The sequence below is a fragment of the Streptopelia decaocto genome, assembly GCF_964273445.1.
Source record: "Streptopelia decaocto genome assembly, chromosome: 6".
Taxonomy (NCBI): Eukaryota; Metazoa; Chordata; class Aves; order Columbiformes; family Columbidae; genus Streptopelia; species Streptopelia decaocto.
The window spans coordinates 32,663,537-32,683,431 of NC_138660.1; the positions used below are offsets into that span (position 1 = coordinate 32,663,537).

At 51.5% G+C, this 19,895-nt stretch overlaps 1 protein-coding gene across 13 annotated transcripts in view; it reads right to left on the bottom strand.

Moving 5' to 3' along the window:
* Positions 1-19,895, bottom strand: part of PCBP3 (poly(rC) binding protein 3) — a 61,461-nt gene that overhangs the window by 21,309 nt on the left and 20,257 nt on the right. For 6 of the 13 annotated variants that reach the window (XM_082056413.1, XM_082056409.1, XM_082056405.1 and 3 more), the window contains exons 4-10: positions 8,751-8,822; positions 8,431-8,454; positions 7,434-7,466; positions 6,664-6,780; positions 6,111-6,242; positions 5,181-5,309; positions 2,448-2,522 (exon numbers count right to left, since the gene is read on the bottom strand). In XM_082056413.1, the coding sequence (XP_081912539.1) occupies positions 2,448-2,522; positions 5,181-5,309; positions 6,111-6,242; positions 6,664-6,780; positions 7,434-7,466; positions 8,431-8,454; positions 8,751-8,822 (582 nt within the window). Of the gene's footprint in view, positions 1-2,378; positions 2,523-5,180; positions 5,310-6,110; positions 6,243-6,663; positions 6,781-7,433; positions 7,467-8,430; positions 8,455-8,750; positions 8,901-19,895 lie in introns of all 13 variants that reach the window. The other 7 variants (XM_082056410.1, XM_082056411.1, XM_082056412.1 and 4 more) reach the window with 4 other exon arrangements.

A 19,895-nucleotide genomic window follows, 5' to 3' on the forward strand; every position in this document is an offset into this window, starting at 1 on the left:
AGCTGGTGCTGATGTCTCACCAAGCATGGAGAGCGCTCAGGGCCAGGCTGCCTGCACTGCAATGCCTTTCACCAGCAATAATCAACAAATCCATGCAAATGTCTGCCAGGCAAACTGCTTAGTGTTTTTAACATCGTTTCTAGCAATCCTTTCTCTTTTGTAAATAACGTGAAAATATGCACCACTGTGGGTAAAGAGCCAGACACTAGAGAGCCCACTATTTTGGACTTAACCAGCTAGTAAAACGTATCTTACTGGTTGACACGTTATTCAAATGATTCTGAAAAAATGGCAAAAGAGATGGATAACACTTTTAAAAGGGAGAGTAAAGATAGCCAAGAAAAAGAAAAAAATACCCTCTGAACCTCCTGCAAATTTTCTGCATTGTTTGCAAACAGCAAAGCACTTTGTGTGAGGAAAACCCCCAAAATCCTGGAGGAGGAAGAAGGCAAAGCCCCATGCACAGAAACAGCAATCCCAGTGCCTACCGGCATCCTAGTGCAATGGCACTGGTGTGCTTGTGGGGACGTGGCAGAGGTTGCTCTAAACAGTTCACTCTCTCCTGGTGGTTTAATTTGGTCATTGATTAGGACAATTGATTAGAAAAAGCCAATTAAAGGCAGAAAGGTGTCTTGGACAGATGCAACCCAACTCTGACAGCACCCTGGCTTTCTGCAGGGGCTGCCATTGCACATGGACGATGGGGCTGATCCCTTCGGCAGTTGCCACTGGCCACTGTGACCCCCAGCCTGCTGAGCTCCTGCAGGTTCAGCCCACCCCAAGCAGCACCACTGGCTGTCACCTGCTATCCTCTGCCCACCTGCCCCATGTCACCCCTTGGGCAGAGCTCCCATTTCAGCGATGGTCGCCTCTTCCCACCATGTCACTTCTGTGCAAGACACCAACCATTTGCCAGGAGGAGAAATGCTACCTTCACCTTACTCTCCCTTTTGAGAAGATAAGTTCACCAAGCAGCTGGACTCAAAAGCTCTTTTCCAGGACGGCGGCTCAGACCAAACGGCACGCTCCTTCCCATGCTGGTAGTGACTAAATGATGCTAATTCAGCACTCTGCCTGAAATAACCTGTGCTTTGAGCTTTGCTCCCAGCCTTAGCTTGCCCTTCTGCTATTTATTAAGCTTGGAGACAAACTAAATAACTTGTGTGGTGCTGCTCTGGATGGCATTTGCTGTAGCTTTGTGGCACTGGCTCTACCTGGCTGCTGGAGCTCCTGGCAAAGTACCTCTCCTGCTAGATCCCGGTGCACCACAGCATGATGGCATCACCTGGCAAGGTGAACAGATGAGGTTGAAAAAGGCTCAAATCCCCTCTTCAAAAGTATCTGCCCACTTGACCACTCATTTCATAAATCACATGCCACCGGAGGCTGATTTTTGTTTGCAGAACAACCACCAGCTCCCGTGCCATGTGTGTGCAGTTATCCTGCAAAGAAAAAAATCTGCCGTCACTTCCCAAGGGTCACTAGAAATCCCACATCATGCTTGCAAGCCTGCAGACCGAGCCCTGAGCAGTGTCACTGAAGGCAACACCATGCAGGCTCTCCTGTGGGCAGAGCTGAGACCCAGCTGTGCAGCAGAGGTCCTGGTACGTTTTGGGGAAGCAGCACTCTGAACCAGCCCAGCACCATCGATGGAGATGACTCTGTCACAAGGGTGCCCTCAAGAGAGGCTCAGCACGGTTCTGGAGTGGCTGGGATGACCCCTTCCTATCTCAGGTTTATTGCAGCTGTGTGAAGTTATTTTTAATTGGAGCTAGAGATGTCAGAAAACAAACACTTGCAGCCACTGTGAGAGCATTGTCATTGACTCTTGTTCAGCAAGCCTTTTCTCATTTTCTCCTTCACACAGGTAACTGCTAGAAAATACTGAATTGGGGTACAATAAAGCAAACTCAAGCTGGATTTTGATCCAGGAGCCATTTAGAAACAGGACTCAACAAGGCATAAATGCATGCAAAAATCAGTATTTTGAGCACAGGAGCCTATCAGAAACACAGTGGGTTAGGCGTGGTGCTTTGGGACATGGTTTAGAGGTAGACTTGGCAATTTTAGGTTAATGGTTGGACCCAAAGATTTTAAGGGTCTTTTCCAACATAAATGATTCTATGATTCCCCAGGCCAGATTAACACCTCCACGCTCTCTCCAGCCTTTTCTCAGTGCGCAGCAGAGCTAACACCTCTCTCCCCTGGGCTGGCCCTTTCCTTATCCTTCAGCACCCATCGCAGGAGCTGAGCCGTCTGGCCTGGCCTTGCAACCTGCCAGCAGTTCTGCAAAAGAGCTTTCAGTTCGCCTGCCGTGGGACACGACGGATGGGATGACACCATGCAAGTCAGAAGGCAAGAAACCTGAGTGCACTAACGGGCAGCGGCTGGTGCTGCAGTAAAAGGCTGAGGTTGGCAGTGGAGGCTGCAAGCGGGTCGGCTCTTACCTGACCACCTGCAAAAATGACAGGGGTGGAGGCGGGCTTTGGGCGGTAGGGAATGGTGGCACCTTTTGGTGGGGACTAGGAAAAGGGACAAGGAGAGGGAGAGAGAACATTAGAACAGCTTTCCTGAAACGGCGGCAAAAAGAGCGTTAGAAAAGCACCCGACGGAACACGGCCCCCGGGGCCGCTGCCAGCAACACCCGCACCAGGCAAACCGCGTTTCTGGACAGGAGGACATGGGGGAAATTGGTGTTTAACGGACAATGAGGACAACCTGGGGTACAGGAGATGCTCTGAAAGGCACAGGACCCTAAATCACTTCCCGAACCTCCACCGCCTCCCTCGCCTTCGCTCTGCTCTCCGCGAACTATGTTGCCTGGTCTGGACTAGAGCCTGAGGCTGGAATGCAGAGCCCTCCTCAAAACACCCTGGGGAGATGCTCCAGGTGCAGCAAGAGGAGGAGGCATAACCACAGACGAGGATTTTCACTCCCACCTGCCAGAAGCGTCCAGTGCAGTGGCTTTCTTTGCCGTCTGAGAGCTCTTGCACGCTACAGCCCACCCCAGAGTTGCACCAGCCCTGGCGAGCAGCAGGAGATGTGGCACAGCATTGTGAGCGTGGGCATCAGAAGGAGTGAGCAGACCATCTAAGTGACCTGGCGCGGTCCTCAAGCTCTTTGACCCCTTTCATCTTCCTCACCACTGGAACAGGGTCACCTTCAGGATGTGGTTTGGTCTATTTGCCATCCAAGCTGGGACATGGATGGTCACGCAGAGGATGCTGCGAGGCACCGTCATTGTGGTCAAGATCTTCCATGCCCTGGTGGGGCAAGCCTCAGCAATCGCTTTGGCTGGGGTGCTGAGCATGGGAGGAGCCAGAGGCTTGAAACCCCTCTCAGATGGCAACACCAGTGTTTCTAGAGATCTCATCCTAGGGCTGCATGAGCAGCCAGCCAAACGCCAGCAGCAGAGGACAGACCAGCCCTCCTCCCGCAGCAGCGTGCCCTGGGGCAGCCCTGCTCCAGCTGGCCAGGACATCTCGCTCCTTGCTGCAGCAGGTAGGTCCGAGCAGAAGCTGTAGCGATGTACATGAAGATGTAGTGGCGCATCCCTCTGCGTGACACACAGGATCATCTCACCCAAGTTATCTTTCTGTTGGATTTCTCTTGAACAGGCCACAGAAGAGATTTTGGCAGTTTCTAGGGATCAGGAGAGATTTCAGATAAACTCCTGGTTCTATCTGAGTGAAATCACCCAGTTACTGCTATGTAAGGATTGGCAATATAAATTACGCTATCTTATGGAAAAGTCTTCATTTTTAATGTACATTATTAAAAACATCTACTTGCAGCCAAGTGACATATCCAAATCTTCCTGCTGAGCACAGGTCTGCAGGAAAGCTGCATGATCAAAGCACAGCCTCTATAATCACAAACCTGCTTTTTCTTGTATTGCATTACAGAACTTGGAAGGGATTGGCAAGGATTTCTATGGTAAGATAATTTAAGACAGAAAGGTTATAAGGAGCATCTCTGTGGACTGTTAAAGTCAGGAGACTTCCCAGATTTCAGAGGAGCAGAAACCCTTACTTTGGTCAGTGAGAAGAGCAGCCACCAAAGACTTTAAAACACACCTGCAAGTGTCACCTGGGGCCCAGCCCTACCACAGTGCAGCGCATAACCTGGAGTCACCCTGCAGCTAAAATCACACCCTTCTGGCAGCAGTGTCCCTGCCTGAGCATCACCACCAACAGCAGTGGGTAATGGGGCTGGTGGCAATTCCTCCTTAGCCCTTCCGATGCTGAACTGAAGTTGGTTACATTTGGTTTTGCTTTACCTCCACCAAGCCTTGGCATCCTCATGTGAAGCTCTTGCAGCGGCAAACATGCTTCTGCCTGATGTGAAAGGGCAGCTGTGTGCGGGCTGGGCAGCAAGGCAATGGGGCCTGATGTGGGTCTGTGCCTGTCCACTTCTGGGAGGCACCAGAAGCAGAAGGTGTCACCATCCTGTGTCCTGAGGGGTTTTCTCCTGGAGCGTCTCCCCTCCAAAGTAGTTAGCATGGACGTAAGGCACGTGCCCACAGCCATTCCCAGCAATAAGCCATCGGTGCAGCAGCATCTCTCCAGAGACCTTCAAGCTCTGCTCATCAGCCTTTCTCCCAGACAAAGCCCACTCTGGACACATGTCCACATGCCCTACGGGGCCTGCTCTCCACCAGTGTTCCTCACTACCTTTCCCACTGTGCCCGGCTGGAGCTTTGTGCTCCCGGCCCCAGGAGATGATGCAGGTGATGCCCTGGCCTCCTCCTCCCAGCTGTCGTTCTCACAGGGCACCGTGAGCCCCACATGGAGGAGGCCATGTGCTCAGTGGGATGGCTGCAGCCCCTGTCCCTTTCCCACAGCACACTCAGCACTGCTGGGACACCAGGCTATGGCTGCCCCAGCTCACCCCATCTCCTCTGGCACTGCTCTCTCCTGAAGCCACCCTGTGCTACCACACAAACCATCTCCTTTGGGGCACCCGACCAGGCAGGTTTCCGTGGTGGGACTCTAGAAACAACGTACAAAGACGGTGGGGAAAACACACTGGGTGGGATTCAAACGGAGGTACCAGGAAATGAGTGGTCCGACAACGCGTGGTGAAGGGTACGAGAGACACGCTCCACAGCTCCCAGTGCTGTTGTGGTGCCAGCTGGGTTTTTTTCCTATATACTTTACCCCCTTTGTCACAGACTGTACCTCCAGCATCACCACACAGATCTGTTTGACACACTGGATAATTGCGTCGGGTGTCCCCGAGATTGTCACCGCCCGCTCCGTGGAGTTGGGCAGCATGTCCCCCGCCACTTGAACCTGAGCACCTGTTGACTGGAGACAGAAAGAGAGAGGAGGAGAAATCCCACAGCTGAATTGCCTCTCCTTGAAGCCAGTGCCAGCTCCAAAACCACACGCCTCCCAAGAACCATGCTGCCCTGCGCGAGCTGAGATGCGGCACCCTGCCTGCATCCATGGGAGCACACCGGCAAGGTCCCATGAGAAAGGCATGGACCTGTTGGACAGGCTCCAGAGGAGGCCACAAAAATGATCAGGGTGCTGAAGCACCTCTCCTATGAGGACAGGCTGAGAGAGTTCGGGTTGTTCAGCCTGGAGAAGACTCTGTAGAGTCTTCTTATTGTGGCCTTTCAGTAGTTAAAAGTGGCCTATAAGAAAGATGGAGCCAGACTTTTTAGCAGGGCTTGTTGCAATAGGACAAGGGGTAATGGTTTTAAACTAAAAGAGGAGAGATTCAGGCTGGACATGAGGAATAAATTTTTTACACTGAGGGTGGTGAAACACCAGCCCAGGTTGCCCAGAGAGGTGGTAGATGTCCCATCCCTGGAGACATCCCAGGCCAGGTTGGATGGGGCTCTGAGCAACCTGAGCTGGTGAAGATATCCCTGCTCATTGCAGAAGGTTTGGACTAGATGAGCTTTGAAGGTCCCTTCCAACCCAAACCATTCTATGATTCTGTGATGCTGCTCCTATGTCAACAGGACCATCCTGGGAAGCAACATGGTGCATGATGCTCGCAGTGTAAGGATCCTCCTTTCCAAGGCAGTTCCTCTTTGGTTACAGATCAGCTCTGAGGAGCTGCGACTACACACAATAACAAAATCAAGTCTGCCTTACCTCCCTGATTTCCTTGATCTTGGAGCCACCCTTGCCAATCAGTGAGCCACACTGACTAGCCGGCACGACCAGCCTCAGTGTCACCGGAGGCTTGCTGGTAGCAGTGCTGTTGCTCATTGAGTTGGTTATGTCCTTGGGAAGGAAGAATGCAACACATCAGCTCTTGGTACCCAACCCGACGCCTGTCACCCAGGCCAACCCAAATGCTCTGGGCCAGAGAAGAGGGGTCATGTCCCCCAGATTGTGGCTGGTTTCTGTCTGCAGCTGCATCACTGCGCATCCCAGCAGTTAATTAACTGTGAGGCCTCTGAGACAGTTCACTAAAACTCAGTTGTTGCCTAGTTAGAGATGTCTGGAAGGTTCTGTCCCAAGGTCATGTACCAGTTAAGCAAGCCCAGCCAGGCACACACGGGTTGGAGGTATCCAGGCCCATCTGCACCACTGGCTCTAGCGGTGGGCACGCTGAAGCTCTGCTGAGCTGGTAGGCCACCCAAGGGTCTAGATGCAGACCCTTCTACTCTGTCCTCTTGGGGAAAGGGCTCACATTGCTCACCTCCTCAAATTTGTAGGCGATCATGGCAAAAGCCTTGAAGATGGCATCGGTGGGGCCGGTGATGGTCACAATTCGCTCGGGGCAGTTTCCCTCCGAGATGTTGATCCTGGCCCCGCTCTGGAAAGAGAAGGGCAGTGCTGGAATAGCGACAACCAAGCAACACACAGGGATGTGCCAGAGGCACAGCCCTTCCTCTGCGTCAAGTCCTGTCCCAGCCTGGTCCCTTGTCCTCTCCTCTGTGCCAGCCTCTTGATATCCCATCTAACCTTAAAAACTCCCATCTCTGCTCCCCATGATGCTTCCAGTGCTGCCTCATCCTGACCCCCAGAAAGGGTTCCCAAGCATCCACTTTAGGGCTTTTACTGCAATGCAAACCCACAGGATCAAGACAAGATCAGCTTGTGGGATCGTTGTTTGTAAAAAGCACAGTGTTGCTTACTGGTCTGATATAATAACTCTTTGGTAGCTTCAGGCACAAAGACCTTGGACAAACTCTTATGAGTGACTTAATTTCAATATTTCATTAATAGCAAATTCTTGGCTCTGGAAAATTCCCATTAAATGTAGTAGGAGTTTGTCTGAGAACAGAGTGAGAAAATGGGACCAAAGAGCTCTGGGCATGGCCAGCTTGCATGTCCTGATCCTGGGAGTTACTGCACATATTGCAAAGGAATACGCAGCTATGGCTGCTGCTGGGCAGGACAGCCCGATACCCTCCCCACCTCTCTCCCCTCCTCCTGCAAACCCTTCTACAGAGCAGGGTCACTCACCTCCTCACGCATCTTCTTCACAGTCTCTCCTTTCTGAAATAAGAAGCAGAAACACAAAATACTACTGAACATTCAAGACTTCCACCTTCAAAACAGCCCTTCCAAACATGCATCTCTCTAACACATGGCAACATGTAACCAAACATCTGGGCAGTTCTGTGATGACTGGCCCTCCATCCCCACGCGATGGGCAGCTGAAGAGCTGTGTGTAAGCCACTGTAGTCCCGCTTCCCACGTCTGCACAACGTGACAGCTACTAAGGCCTCCACCTCCCTTTCTGTGTTTCCCATAAGGAGGAAAAGCGCACAGAAAAAGCTCAGAAACTGGCCCCATGCTAAGAAAAGCACTTACAGAGTGGCTTCAAAGAGCAGTTTCTGATCTGGTGTCTATAGAAAGATCTATTTTTCTATCCAGATGTAAAGCAAGTAAAACTGTGAATCTTCCCAGGGCTGGACAGGTTGATGGAAAAATAAGGTACAAGCATATAGGGGGAAGGTGTTCATGTTGCAAACCTTTGCCACCATAAACCTGCCTTGTAAAAACGTGAAAAACTAAATCCTGTACAGTCAAGACTTTCCAAATGACTGTGGCAAACACCACAGAGCAGAGCACCTTGTGAAGCTTTTCTACACAAGCTAAAGGGTGCCCTGTGGCCTCAGGGACAAGTGCTGCAGAATTTAAATGGGCCTGTGTGACACTTAAATTTCTCTTAATGAAGCAATTTGATTAAAATGTCAGAACAACACATTGATCATAAACACCTATTCATCACTCCAGTGAAACACCTAGAAACAGCACTAGGTAAGTTTGGTGGTGTTTTGGGTTTTTTTAGGCGAATTATCTTTGAGGGGAATTTGTCTCACAAATGGAGCAACAAGCTCATGCACACCAAACATTTAAAGACATCACAGGGAAGAAGTTACTGGCATCTACCACACCACAAGCAGCAAATGGCACAGGCAATAGCATTAAATACACATTTAAAAGACATCCTTACCTTTCCAATGATGCTTCCAACTTCCTACAAGAGAGAAAAAGCCAGGCACAAAGGAATCAGTATTACAAAACCTGAAGACTATCCAGCCCAACCCCATAATGAAGCCAAGAGCTGGTGCACACTGTCCCCAGCAGGACAGGGTGTGTTGCAAGCGTGACAGGGGCCAGAAGCACCATGCCACCCTCCCCATCAGCAAGACACCTGCTCCCAGCAGCCTGGGTCTGGGGAGGTGGTGTGTGGGGATGTCCGGATCGGGGCTCAACCAGAACAGAGGTGGGAGAGGAGGCTGCAAGGAAACCCCCTCACTGGGAGCCCCTTACCTTGCCGTGCATCAGCAGCCGGATGGTGAGGGTGACGTTCAGGCCGCCTTCGGAGACTTTCGACTCCATTTCCTACCAGGGGACGGGAGACGTGTGTTAGCTGGGAGAGCAGCCCCGGCACAGAAGGAGACAGCACCACGGCCGTATCACCTGGGGACAGAGAGGGGAAAGGTTTTCTCTCAAAATAGGCGGGTTTCTTGATGTGGGACCCTGCAGAGCATGGGAAAGCCATGGCTGGAGCTGCTGCAGGGAGATGTCGTGGGCTGAGCACCTTCGTGGGTGTGCATCAGGCTGTCCGCTTGCTGCAGGGACCGCAGCTCTGCCACTGGCAGAAGCCATTGTGGGAGCACAGACCCGAGTGTTGGAAATGGCACAGCCGAAGGGCTTGCCCACACCTGCACCAGCCAAAAAACAGCTGTGCCCAGCTGGACACCTGGACACAGGGTCAGGGAGTCAGTGGAGCAGCCTGGCCAAAGAGCGATGGCTGAACTGGTACTTTAAAAGACCCAGGGCATCTAGCCAGCAAACCAAAATTCACCATTTTAAGTGTGAATGAGCACTCAGAAAAATCAAAAGCCAGTTTTTCAGTAACTGGAAAATATAAGGAAGGATGGAGCTGGTGTCCTCATTGCTACACATCTTTCCAGCCTGATCTGTGAGCACCCTAGCTGGGCACTCCATCTCAGGACCACGCCAATTCTAGCCATTCAGGCTCTGCATGTAACCAAACCTCTGTGAGTTTTCCCTGTCACATTCCTTTCCCTTCCCATTCTCTCTCTTGCCTCCCCTGCCCTCTAGAGGGGAAAACACCACTGATGTTTTGAAGGCACAGGAAAAAAACAAACAAACAAACCACACAGTACTGCAACAAATCCTTCCTTTTCTTCCCTGACACCTCCTGAATGGCATCTCTGCATTTAGGACCCAGCATATAAAATGTCTTTGCAGCCTATGTCTCAACTGCATGGGGAGAGTGGTCCTGTTTCAGAGGGAGGTGCCAGCATCCTTCTACGTGCAACGGCGTGAGATTTGCAGCCATTCTCTCTCACGTTACTGAATCCCTCAGTATTCATCAGATGGGAGATTCTTCATCCTGGTCATGAGCATCTGGAATTTTCCTTCACTCCAACCGGGACTTTGACCAAAAAATGGGTGGTAAAACAGTTTTCTAGTATTACATTAATGGAAAGAGGCAGTGGGGATGAATAAACATGCAGCAATGCACACATTATGGCTGGGAGATGTGTTTGATGCAAAAAAACCTCTTTCAAGAGGTTATTATGAAACCCAGAATGTATAAAACCCCCGTGGTCAACAGGGAGATGACGTTCTCAGCAAGCTTACAGGAGACCACTCACTGGGAATGAGGTTGCTTATAACCTACTTGCAAATGCTGATCTTGAGGCAGCTGGATGTTAACATAAAAAGAAAAAAAAAAAAAAAGAAAAATCCCCACAAGAAGGATAAGAAATTAAATGTGTTGAAGATGTCAAGCCAAAAGGCACTGTTAAGGGTTGGGGGAAGAGAATATTTCAGAGGAAGAAGGTGACACAAGAAGGACTGACACACAATAGCACAACATGAGAGATCAGGAACTTTCTCTTTAAAGACCAAGCCCCCTGCAAGGAAACAATGAAGGAAAATAAAATAACTGGTTAAGTTGGTTAACCCCATCTTAGTTTCTTTGCAGGGCAAGCAGTGCTGAAAAGCATGAATGGGCTGATTTGTGGAGGTCAGGAGCTGGTGCTCCTGATGTACCAGGAGACAAAATGTCCAAAAAAGTACCAAAGAGGTGCCTCTGCCACATAGGGGGACAGCCATCCTGGGGTGTCCTGACCCAGGAGCCACCTAGCTAGGGAAAGAAACAAAGCCGTGACACCACTGCAACCACCCAGGAAGCCGGTACATGCCAATGGAGGGGTTCAGCTCCCTTCCCGCCTGATGAGCATCCTCTAATAGCAGAGCCAGAGGAAGGCAGAGGCTGCTCACAATTGATGGCCACGGCATCTCCACATGCAGTGGCTCCCATGGCTTGCACGTCCCAATGAGGCAGCTCACGACTTGTCCGCTAAGGACTGGCCAAATTCACCGTTTTGCTTTCACCAAATGTCCTAGAGCGGCAGGGCTCATCGCAAGGGTGTCTGCCATCCCCTGCTCCACATCCCTCGCAGGAGGAATCCTGCATCAGGCCGTTATGTAAATGTTTCCAATTGATTGAAAAAGTGGGTCATGTGTTAGCCAAATGCTCCTGGCTTTAAGATTTATCAGCATTATTAAATTAAACACGCTTCATGCTCCAGCAAACAGGAAAGCTACATTGGCCTTTTCTTAATCATACTAGCGAAAGGTAAGTCTTTTATATGGGGGTTCATGAGCTCAATGGAAGTGATGGGAACAATAGAGCCGAGGCATTTACCCTGGGCGCGTGCCTCCCCCAACAGCCTTCATTCTTCACGGACAAAGGGCTGGGAAAAATTATCCCCCAAACGCCATTTTGAGCATTTCAGAGCATTCCCTGCCTGGAGAGAGACCCATCTCAGACCCTTCCTCTTCACCGTTGTATTCTGCCTACTTCACAACAGCTTTGAAATGGCTTCTTCGTCCATCTACTTGAAAGCCCTGAGGACACCATTAAGTCCAGTCCAATGGATAGAGTATGTCCAGAGCACAACTCCAACCCAGTGCAAAGCAGCTGCAGCCCTGCAGAAGTCAAAAGAAGCAGGATTTGGAGACAGAAGTGTCGAGTTTAGCCCTGAAATAGACGTTGCACAGCTCTGCTGAGCATCATGCCTGGGCAACCACGGGAGAAGGACCAGAGCAGCATCATCCCAAGCGCAGCCACGGCAGGGAGGAGCCCAATATCTTTGTATGGCAGCAAGGGGAGCCTTGCAGGGTGGGGAGCACAGTGCTCAGCACTGATCTGCCCCAAACCAGCCAAATAACATCTTTCCAAACGATGATCCCATTGCAGAATAAATAGGCCTTTTACATGCAGCTGTCTTTTGGAAAAGTGCTCAGAAGCAGCATCATCAGTACTCAGAGCAATCTGGTTCTCCCTTGTTCCTTAGTTTTGAGATTAAATATACTCAATTCTGAGAAATTTCCTTAATCTATCCGTAACTCCCTATGTCTGCGAAAGCAGCTCAGGTGCCAGTGACCAAGGACAATAAGGAGAAGAAGGAGGAAAATGGAAACCCAGAACAGCAGAAAGACTCCTCTTCTACACGTGCAAACATACACACTCCAATTTTCCTCCTGTCCAGTTTTTTAGAGGATGGAGCGATTGCCTAAGCTGTGTTTATTCTGGCTGATGCCTGACAAATACTGAAATTCAAGCAAAACCTTCAAATTAAGGGAATTCTGAATACCATGTATTAAATTAACTTAATACCATGATCATCTCGCAGACAGGAGATGGCACATGAAGCAGAATAGGGGGAGGGAAACTGAGCTCTGGGCTGGACTTTGTTCTCCAGCTTGGTTTCCAAATGGGATGCTGGGACCCCTGTAGCCGTCTCCAGACGGGCGGTAGCAGGGGCACAGTCGGTGTCCCTACAGGGGCTGGGAGACATCGCTGAAGCCAGCCCTCCTCCTCCTCTTCCCACACATCCACTTGGGCTCCCCGGGCACATTATCCATGCGCGAGCGGGTCCTGCGGCGCAGCTCCAGCAAACGCTGCCTACATCTCCTCTGCAAATGCCCAGCGGAGACCAAGGCATCTGCTGCTGGTACTGGGGGGCAGCTCCCCCAAGACAGCCCCTGCCATCCAGGGATGTGGCAGCAGCCGCCTGCATTCTGGAGAAGGGGATTGAGGCTCTCAGAAACGAGCTCCGTCACAAAATTGTTCCTTTTGCTTTGGCACCAACGTTGCTGGTGCCTGCAGAGCCCAGCTCCAGAGGGAGGGTCTCTCTTCTCTGCACTGAAGTCACCCTGGTGCCTCTGGGATGGATGGTCCTGCCGGAAGATTGGCTTCTTCTTTGGAAGATCTCATCATGGAATACCTCATCAGCATTGTGGACATCAAATTTCACGGCTTTATCTAGCTATTTGTTTTGGGGGACTGCAATGTTTTGTTCAAGCTGTTCAAAAACAAACTGAGAGCACAACTCAGTGCAAAAACGTCCCACAACCCACCTCCTCCCCAAAAGGTTTGGATGGAAAGTTCATAGGCGCTGCCAAGCAAAACTCAAAGAAGAAAATCTCTGTTACCCCCCTCACCCACCACATGGCCTCAGAAAATCACATGTTCTTGACAGGTTTGGCCAATGCAGGTTGATAAACTCCAACACCTTGGAGCTCTGTTGACCAAGAGCCCTTGATGACACATGCAGGTAAAGTACAGGGCGGTCAGGGTACCAGTCTGTACAGGGATGCTGTGCCACCTGCCCAGAGGAACGCCCTTGAGACCTTACCCTGGACCATCGTGGTGGCTGCTCAACGGCAGTGCCACCCTGAAAAACATCCAACGTGCTCCCCAGGCTCTTTGGTGCTCTAGGAGCAAGCCAGGTATTAAAGACAACCACAAAGCTCCCATGTCCTTCAGCACACCACAATATGCAACAGCACGGCCCAGATTTCCAATGTGGTTGGCAGATTTTCATGTTGGGGATTAACATCTTGGCCAGAAAGCCCATCACTCAAGACAACATTTTCCACTGGGAGGGAAGAAATGTTTAAACACCTTTGACCTCTCAACACCCCCTCCACAAAACTCAAACCAGCATTTTCTGGCCCTTGGAAAGTGAAGGACATTCTAAATGCAGTGAAAAGTAGGGTAGGCCACCGAAGAAGCTGCTTTTCCGACATTTTAAGTTTTCTAGCTTGTTTTCCCGAGGAGCACTGCCTGTCCACCTGCGTAAGCAGGAGCTTTCTCTCCACTCATCTCCCAGCGGCTTGATCCTGCCATTAAGACCTAATCCGGTGATTTTCAGCATTGCATTTAGTGGCTGGGAAGCATCACAATGCAGCCAGCTGAGGATTATGACGACAACATGGTCTGGCCAGGTCAGGACGGGGGAGGAAGGAGAAAAAACAACACTATGGCAGAAAATCAAAGTCAAGCATTCCCTTAAACCCAGGCTCCAAATGGATGCATCAGCCACCGCAGGCTTCGGCTGTCAGAAATGAAGCTGTGAGAGGACAGCAGCACGGTCTACATGACACCAAATGCTGTTTTGCAATAAAGCTGCATTTCCAGCTGCTGCCATTTTCCACACACTGCAGTCACTTTGGTTGACCTTTCCTCTGCAAACTCTCCAGCTCCAATGGAATATTCCCTGCTTCTCACCTGCCCTTGATCTTTCCAGGCATCACAGGAGAAAAACATCCCTGCTCTTGCCCTCAGAGCAGGCGTCTCTGGAGGCTTCATCTCAATCACCTTCTCCCACCTCCCTGCTCTCATCTGGATATCTCCGCTCATGGCCCAGCATGTCAATCATTGGCTACTGATGAGCAATCTTAACCTGCCTTCCCCTCCATGCTTGTGTGCACCAGAGGGCTCTTCCAGTCTTACTCACCTCTATGCCAATTACCCCAGTTTCTACTGAGGGGATGCAAATGTGCCTTCCCCTGTCTGCTCTGCTGGCTCCTCTGCCCGCAAATTCAGTGCCAGGGCCACCAGAGGAACCTCTCCTGCTGCCTCCATGCCTTGGGTGGTCTTCTAACTCCTGCCTCTCCCACCTCTTTGCTGGCTGCAACTCTTGGGAGTTCTTCCGTGTCTTCTAAGCAATAATTTCCTACCACACCTTCATGTCAGCATGGCTTTCTCCCCAGAGCCTTTGCCCTCTAGAGAACAGCATTGTTTTTTTTACACTGGGTGGCTCTCCAGGGATAGATGTTGGCTCTAGATATTAGTATTAGCTAGAGTTCAGGAGCAACTGTTAGGATGACCCACAGCTCCAGCTATGTCACACCTTTGTGGGCTCAGCCACATCACAACCAAATGCACAGCTCTGCTCTCAGATGTGCCCAAAGCTCTGCTAAGCCTGCTCTCCCCTCCAGGAATTTCCCAGCTGCTTTCCTGAGTTTCTCTTTCATATAATGCACCCACAAGCTGGTATCAGGCCATGCATCCTGCTTTGGGTGTCATCCATACCAGCCTGCTTTGCCTCTGCTGAACCCACCTTACCTTTGTAGGTTTTGAGTGGGGTTTCACACATTTCAGAGTGATTTCTGTCCTGATGGATAAAGCAAGAGGAATAGAAACACAACATCACACACCTCCAGCACAGTCCAGGAAAGGTGGCAAGTCTCTACAAGCAAAACTAGCACAAATCCCTGGCTCCAGCCCACGGAGACCCTGCTCATCCTCTGAGCATCATGCAGTTCATCACAGCCACCTGCACCTCAACAGTTAACCAAAGACCCACAGCAGCCGCCCACAGAAGTGCAGCCCTGGCACGGCTGGTGCATCGATGTGCAACCACGCATGAAATCAGAATCAGGCCCTGCATGTCAGATGGTGTTAGTCTCCACCACCTCTACAGCAAGCCCAGTTCAAGGAGAACAACTGGTTTTATCACAATAGCGGTGCTGTTATTGCAATCTTTTGTGTGCAGGCTAGCAAACGAAACCACAGCTTTTCCCTACTGACCACACTAGGATGAAGGTCTTGCATGCAATAACTCCATCCCATGTGACAGGCCAGCAGGATGATAGCACCTGCCTCTTGCCCTGATAAATCTGCAAAAGACATAAAACTTGGAGGCTTTTGTTAATTACCGTGTGCAGGGGAAATTTAGGAAGCTGCACCTAAGATATGTATCTGCAGAGATCTATAAGATGCAGAATTTCCATTCACTCACGCGAGCTGCTGCTGTGTTGCAAGCGGAGGTTGGAGGGAAATGCAATCTAGTGAGAGCAGGCTATTAGATACCCCTGTGCAACCCAGAAAACCCTCTCTGGGCTGGTTTCAGGGCTCGATGATTGTGGGACCCTGAGCAAAATCAGCAAGCTGAACCTGCTAAACCACTGTCTCGACAAGCTGAGATAATGCTGCTTGGAATAAGAATAGGTCTTCACTTAATTTGTTTAATTTTGTTGTGAATTAAAGCTGCTTTTGGATGTCTGGGGTGAGAGGGCAGGTAGAAGTGACACATTCTTAATTCCTACTTTTTGGAGAGGCCGGGAGCGAGGGCCCCAGAGGAGCTGCTGATGGACCAGCAAGGACCAAGCGTTGGCTCAGTCTCCGCATTGCAGCCCCAGCCTGGACCCTGCCGCGGGGCTCAGCACTGCGGAACGGGCTGGATTCTGCAGCAGCAACTGAGAGACAGAAAAAAAATCCCAGAGCTTTCCCGAATTAGCTGAAACGGCACCGCCTTGCACTGCGGAGGCCGGGAAGATGACTGCTTCAGTGCCATGCTCCACGTCTGCTCCTTGAACGTGCAGTGGGACAAGGGAGACACCGCTAGCAGTGCCACAGAGGGCAGCTGGACCAAGCTGTAGGACAATGGAGAAACTCCTGTGATGTGAAGGGAGCTAGGGCAGCCCATCCAGCATTTCTTCAAGCACCAGCAATTAATATCCCTGGGATGCGTCTTCACAGAGTGGGGAGATGCCCTAACTGGTAGCAGAGGGGTGGCTGTTCATACTGTCCTATGTGGCATCATCCTGAAAGAGACAGGGAAGCCTGAGGCAGATGAAACCATTTGAAGATGGCTGGGAAATGCCCTAAGTCCCCAAAACGTTTATCAGTTGCACCCCTGTTAAACTGCCAGGTGAGTACCCAAGTTGGGGAGGCCAACATACTGGAGAGCAGAGCAAGAAACCAAAGCGAGCTTGGCAAAGAAGAGAAAATAAGGCACAGTTCAGCGAGGCACAGTGATGAGCTTGGCTGGGTACAATTAAGTGCACAGAAACAGAGGAAGAGCTCTCCAAAAAGGGCTGGGAGTGACAACTTAACCTGCAAGTTCAAGATCTGCAGAAGTAAATAAGGAATTACAAGGTGCATCTTCATAGGACAACCAGCCAGCAGAGAGCAACCTAGGTCCCTGGGGCCACAAACATGGCCCATGAGGAAGGGCTGGAGGAACCAAGTCTCTGCAGGACAGGGGGTGGGGGGAGACAGGGCAATGGGCTTAAGTGAGGACCTTAAAATGCATTGAAGAAGATCCAGGTCAGGCAATGGAAAAGAGCTTCCCCGCAGCCATGTGCTGCTGGTGACAATGTCATTCTGCCAGTCAGTGTTGTTTAAATCTTGAAAACATTTGCATATTTGCAAACAAAGCTCATCTCTGTTGGACAACTGCACTTATAACCTTGACACTGAGCTATGCGCAAGGTCAGTCATGCTTCAGGGATGCACCCAATTTAGTCTATTTATTTTCCCCCAGCCGGAGGCTAAGGAACAGGAGCCAGGAGACATCACTTGCTCTGGGAGATACCTCCACAGATGCCCCCAGGATGCTCTGCCAGGGCTGTGCATCAGCTCTGAAGGAGCTGTGTCTTGCCCAAGAGATGCCAGTGCAACCAGCATCAGAAGCACACCCCTCCAGAGATCAAGGGGTGAGACGACCAGATAGCAGTGCCTGTTTTTAAGTGCAATTTTTCTGATGAAGGCCAAAGGACACCCAAAAAAGGGCACTCATGGCTGTAGGTGGACCTCAGAGGAAAACTGGCTGGAGATGAGAGGGCACAGCTCTGCAAAGAGCTCCAGGCACACTCCTGTCATCCTTTCAACCTGAGGGGCAGCTGAGAGAGCACCTCCGAGGCCTCAAGAAAACAAAAAGCAATGGGCATGTTTATCCCGCTGCCATGCCAGACACTGCACAGCCTCAACCATCACCTCCAGGGGTAACTCAGTCCTCAGCTAAAAGAGCTGAATGGACTTAACCGCCACAAGACTTTTGCCCCTGCTCTTTCTACACCACTGCTGCACAGACGCATGCGTGGCTGCAACACCTGCAGAGCAGGCACCAACCTCCCCCCACTGCCACTGTTTTTCATGATGTAGCCATCATGAGGCCTCCTGTCCTCTAAACCCTCTCTCCACCTTGGCCCATCATGCTGCAGACGCGTTCAGGCACCCTAGAGAGCCGGGGCTGGGAGGCATCTGCTTCCAGTGCATCCTCCGAAACAGATGAGGGTGCACCCAGGAGCACCTCACTGCAGCTCGGAGCAGCAGGCACCCCACAGCCCCCTCACCCATGACCCCCCCTCTGCCACAGCCTGCTGGCTGCTCTGGCTTTAATCCCGCAGGCAGCATCATCCCAATAATTTCCCTCCGTTTTCAATCTACTGATCTGGGGGCAGTCCGCAAATCCCTTCATCCCGAGAGCAAAGCAATCTACTGCCTCATCTCATCCCATCTCTGCTTCTCTCTCTAATCCCTGGAAACAGGGACAAGGCTTGCAGCGCACAGGCTACCCTGGAGGGGTCTCTCCAGGCGCTGGTGGACGGACAGACAGACTGACCCGGACCGCACAGCAGCAAACAAGAGGTGCCAGGTCAAGATGGGCAAGGAGCCTATTATTTTGACCATTCTCAGTCTCTACAAAAAACAACTGATTTAGCTGGTTATTTTATTTTTTAAGTAGATGACAGCCCAATGCCAGGCTGTGCAGGATGAAAGATGGGGGGCATTGGAGCTGCTCTTGTGAATGACACCGAACCACCCAAAGAAGTTGGGGCAGGTCCTAGCCCCTCCTGAACCAAGGATGGGGGAACAGCCAAGTCTTCCCATTCCGCACCCTCATGGTGGGGACATAAGGGACAGACTGGGTACAGCACCACTCTGCTTGTCCCCTCCATGCAAAATGTGTGTGAGACCAATGGAGAAGCCACAACCAGCCCATCCCAATAAATCCCAGCTCCTCCAGGCTCAGGGCTGGATCCAGAGCTCTGCCTATGCCGTTTCTGCACAAGCCTAAACCCGTGACTTTCACCCTGGCCACAGATGCTCTTTGGGAATGGGAGACTGACAGGAGACATGGGGAGGGAGACCCCTGGGACCTCTTCCCTGCCCTGGAGACACAACCCGGCATTGCTTGCTTAGGACCGAGCAGATCGGTCAGGATGCTGCGCTAATCCCATCCTTCCTCCTTTCAAGCATCCATTTGCACAGAGCTGGAGAAGGTGGGGGCTGAGTCCATGCTCAGTGGCCACCACAAGGCCATGTCCTCCTGCCTGGAGGAAGAGGAAGGAGGACACAGTGTGACAAAGCCAGCCAGCAGCCACGCTGGCGGTGGAGCTGGGCTGCACGGTCCCCGTCCCATGCTCACTCTCCCCGGCTGCAGCCAGCGAGGAGGAGGACAGGGGCCCTTGGTGGCTGGGGGTGGATCGCTGCCACGCCACACTCAGACCCTGACAGCAGGCTCCAAAACTGTCACTCCCGATCTGTTTTCACTTCAGCTAAACCTCAACCCCGATTAAAATCAAGGAGAGCCGCCTTCTCCTCTCTCTCCTCCTCCCCGTGGTAGGTCCTCTGTAACCTCGGGTCTAAACACTGAGCAAAACACACCGGCATGGGAATCAGTGACTTTGCTTGGCTGGGAATCGCGGCTGCTGGGGAAAGGGTCATGAGCACCCCTGTCCCCAAACCTGTCCCTGGCTGTGAAGGCACGGCCATAGCAGAGGTCCCATCCCCATGGGGCTGTGGGTCTCTGCTGAAATCCAGGGTGGGATACGGCACCCTGAGTTGCCTCTGCCGCTGGCGGGTGGTACCGCGGCAGCTCTGGCGGATGGTGCATCCGTGGGGTTTGGCAGGTCTGGTGTCACCAGGACATCCTGCGCTGACACCCACTGCTTTCTGCCAGCTCATTTAGCAAAGCCTGAATAAAAGAAAGAAACTAAACCACACACTCTTGTGTGTGCAGCCACAGCACCAGGACCAGCAAGAGGCTGGAAGAAGCTCACTACAGGGATGGGGACAGCCCTCGCCCACTGGGGAAGCATTTAAATTCACTTTCCATTTCAGCTGGCCAAAAAGCAGCTGCAGAGGCCTGGAAAACTCAAGCTATGAAGGCTGCTACCCACAATCACGCTGCAGGAATGGGGACTCCATGCCAGACGTGCCACCCCACGCCGCATGTCCTGGAGCCGGGAAAGCATCCTCTGCTTCACCAAATGCAAATGCGTCGCTTTGCTACAGATCAGAGCTGGGGCTGGAAGTGCTCTGCTGCCAGTGGGATCGGCTCACCCCCCTGTGCT